General features: G+C 61.9%; 1 protein-coding gene across 1 annotated transcript in view; it reads left to right on the plus strand.

The window, feature by feature from the left end:
* Window positions 1-3,345, plus strand: part of LOC113960800 (histone deacetylase 7-like) — a gene marked incomplete at both ends in the record, with an annotated part of 6,766 nt that overhangs the window by 2,015 nt on the left and 1,406 nt on the right. The window contains 4 exons of the mRNA XM_027670554.1: window positions 787-1,006; window positions 1,836-1,969; window positions 2,273-2,393; window positions 2,836-2,885. Coding sequence (XP_027526355.1) covers window positions 787-1,006; window positions 1,836-1,969; window positions 2,273-2,393; window positions 2,836-2,885 — 525 coding nt within the window. The remainder of the gene's footprint in view (window positions 1-786; window positions 1,007-1,835; window positions 1,970-2,272; window positions 2,394-2,835; window positions 2,886-3,345) is intronic.

The following is a 3,345-nucleotide window of genomic DNA, read 5'->3' on the forward strand; positions in this document are numbered from 1 at the left end:
TTGTCCCCAAATCGCTGAGCATCATCCCCAAATTGTTGGACTTTGTCCCCAAATTGTTGGACTTTGTCCCCACACTGCTGGACTTTGTCCCCAAATCACTGGGCTTTGTCCCCAGATTGCTGAGTGTTGTCCCCACATTGCTGGACTTTGTCCCCATACTGCTGGACCTTGTCCCCAAATCGCTGGACTTGGTCCCCACATTGCTGGACTTTGCCCCCAAAGTGTTGGACTTTGTCCCCAAATCGCTGGGCTTTGTCCCCAAATTGCTGGACTTTGTCCCCAAATGTCTGGGCATTGTCCTCACATTGGTGGACTTTGTCCCCAAATTGCTGGGCTTTGTCCCTAAATGTCTGGACATTGTCCTCACATTGCTGAGCTTCGGCCCCAGATTGTTGGACTTTGTCCCCAAATTGTTGGACTTTTTGTCCCCACATTGCTGGACTTTGTCCCCAAATGTCTGGGCATTGTCCTCACATTGGTGGACTTTGTCCCCACATTGGTGGACTTTGTCCCCAAATTGCTGGGCTTTGTCCCTAAATGTCTGGGCATTGTCCTCACATTGCTGAGCAACCTTTGTCCCCACATTGCTGGACTTTGTCCCCACATTGCTGGGCATTGCCCTCACACTGCCAAGCATCCCCCCAAATTGCAGGTGTTTGTCCCAAACCGCTGGTGTTTGTCCCCAAATCGCTGGTGTTTGTCCCCAGAGATCTTTGTCCCCAGCTGCCCAATCTTTGTCCCCAGAGATCTTTGTCCCCAGCCCTCACCGTGCCCTGTGCCCCCCAGGCCTACCTGTGGGACTCCTACCAGCGGGTGCAGCAGCAGCTCCTCAAGCGCCAGCCCCTGGACTCCCCCGCCGTGCCCACCCTGCCCACGGGGCACAGGCCCCTCTCCCGGGCACAGTCCTCCCCTGCCACGGCCACCGTGTCCCTGCCAGCCCAGGACAGCGCCAAGGGCCTGGCCCTGCCCGGGCAGGAGCCCCCGGCAAAGCCACACTTCACCACAGGTACCCGGGGCCGTGCCAGCGGGGTAGGCACCGGAGCTGGGGGGCACTTGGGGCAGCCTGGCATCAGTCCTGGCATCGCTGCCAGCCTCGGGAGTCCGGGGGTCCCAGAGCTGTGTCCCCTCATGTCCAGGGGTCCCAGAACTGTGTCTGGGAGGGGCAGGAGCAAGTCATGAGGGTCCTTTTTCTGTGCCACGAGGCTCCTTTTCTGTGCCACGAGGCTCCTTTTCTGTGCCACGAGGCTCCTTTTCTGTGCCACAAGGGTTTTTTTGTACCACAAGGGTCCTTTTTTTGTGCCACAAGGCTCCTTTTTTGTCCCACGAGGCTACTTTTCTGAGGCTCCTTTTTTGTGCCACAAGGCTCCTTTTCTGTGCCAAGAGGGTCCTTTTTTGTGCCACGAGGGTCCTTTTTAGTGCCATGAGGCTCCTTTTTTAGTGCCATGAGGCTCCTTTTATAGTGCCATGAGGCTCCTTTTTCTGTGCCACGAGTGTCCTTTTTTGTGCCACAAAGGTCCTTTTTTGTGCCACAAAGGTCCTTTTTTGTGCCACGAGGGTCCTTTTTAGTGCCACGAGGGTCCATTTTAGTGCCACGAGGCTCCTTTTTTTGATCGGGGGCAGTGCTCGATGTCCTGCCCAGCCTGGGCACAGAGCTGGGTCAGGGGCACTGCTGGGTCAGGGGCAGCCCTGGTGCCCTGGCCAGCCCGGGCACAGAGCTGGATTGGGGGCAGTGCTGGATCAGAGGCAGTGCTGGATCGGGGGCAGTGCTGGGTCAGGGGCAGCCCTGGGTGCCCTACCCAGCCCGGACACAGCAGCTGTCCCTGTGCCCGTGGCAGGGCTGGTTTACGACTCGGTGATGCTGAAGCACCAGTGCTCATGTGGGGACAACAGCAACCACCCCGAGCACGCCGGGAGGATCCAGAGCATCTGGTCCCGACTGCAGGAGAGGGGGCTGCGCGGCCGCTGCGAGGTCAGGGGGGCACGGGGGTGGCACGGGGGGTGGCATGGGGGCAGAGGGGGCTGGCACAGGGTGTTTGGCCGACTCTGGGGACATCAGTGCCACTTCCAGCCTGGTACGAGCCTGCTCCAGCTGGGCCACCTGCCTGTGGGGACATGGTGCTGGCACCCCCTGGCACTTACTGAGGGGTGTGCCTGAGTCCAAACCCACCGTGAGAAGCAGGAGTTGCTGTGGTGGTACGAGCCGGGGCTGCCCTGGCATGGCCAGATGTGCCACCCTCGCCCCCCTGAGTGACAGCCCCCTGTGCCCCCCCAGTGCCTGCGGGGCCGCAAGGCCACCCTGGAGGAGCTGCAGTGTGTGCACAGCGAGCGCCACGTCTTCCTCTACGGCACCAACCCCCTCAACCGCCTCAAGCTGGACAATGGCAAGCTGGCGGGTGGGTCTGAGCTCCCAACTCATCCCAGCCCCGGCCCTGCGGCTCCTGGAGCTCCTGGAGCACCCTCAGCAGCTCCCATCCCAGCCCCAGCCCTGCAGCTCCTGGAGCTCCCTCAGCAGCTCCCAACCCACCCCAACCCTGGCCCTGCAGCTCCTGGAGCTCCTGGAGCTCCCTCAGCAGCTCCCAGCCCAGCCCATCCCAACCCCTGCGGCTCCTGGAGCTCCTGGAGCATCCTCAGCAGCTCCCCTGGGTGCTGCTCCCAGTCCTGGCTGAGCATTTCCCACCCCTCAATTCCCCAATTCCCTGGTGTCCTCAGTGTCCCTTCTCCCAGACTCCTCCCAGTCCTGGCTGAGCATTTCCCACCCCCCAATTCCCCATTCCCGGTGTCCTGAGTGTCCCCAATTCCCTGTTCCCGGTGTGCTGAGTGTCCCCTGTCCCGCAGGGATCCTGTCCCAGCGGATGTTTGTCATGCTGCCCTGCGGGGGGCTGGGGGTAAGTGCTGCAGCTCGGCCTTTTTTGGGGGAGGGTCATTCCTTCCTCCCATCCCTCGGGAGCTTTGGGGGAGTGGGGAGTGGCAGCCCCGGGTGGGGGGAAGTGTTGGCTTTGGGGGCAGGACCCTGTGTCGGAGCTTCTCCCTGTTCTTGGAGCATCCCCCCCTTGGAGGGGGGTCCTTTTTGCCCCCTCATGTTCTCGGAGCATCCCCACCTCGGAGGGGGGTCCTTTGTGCCCCCTCACCCCGGGGACCAGCGGCCCAGAGCCCCCTCGGCCATGGCCAAGAGCTGGGGGGGAGCTGCCAGGGTGGGGGTCCAGAGCTGTGTCACCCTGGGGGTCCCAGAGCTGTGTCCCCCCATGTCCAGGGGTCCCAGAGCTGTGTCCCCTCGTGTCCAGGGGTCCCATAACCATGTCTGGGGGTCCCAGAGCTGTGTCACCCTGGGGGTCCCAGAGCTGTGTC

Source organism: Neopelma chrysocephalum, unplaced genomic scaffold (assembly GCF_003984885.1).
Source record: "Neopelma chrysocephalum unplaced genomic scaffold, ASM398488v2 Primary Assembly neopelma1_96906, whole genome shotgun sequence".
In the NCBI taxonomy this organism is placed as follows: Eukaryota; Metazoa; Chordata; class Aves; order Passeriformes; family Pipridae; genus Neopelma; species Neopelma chrysocephalum.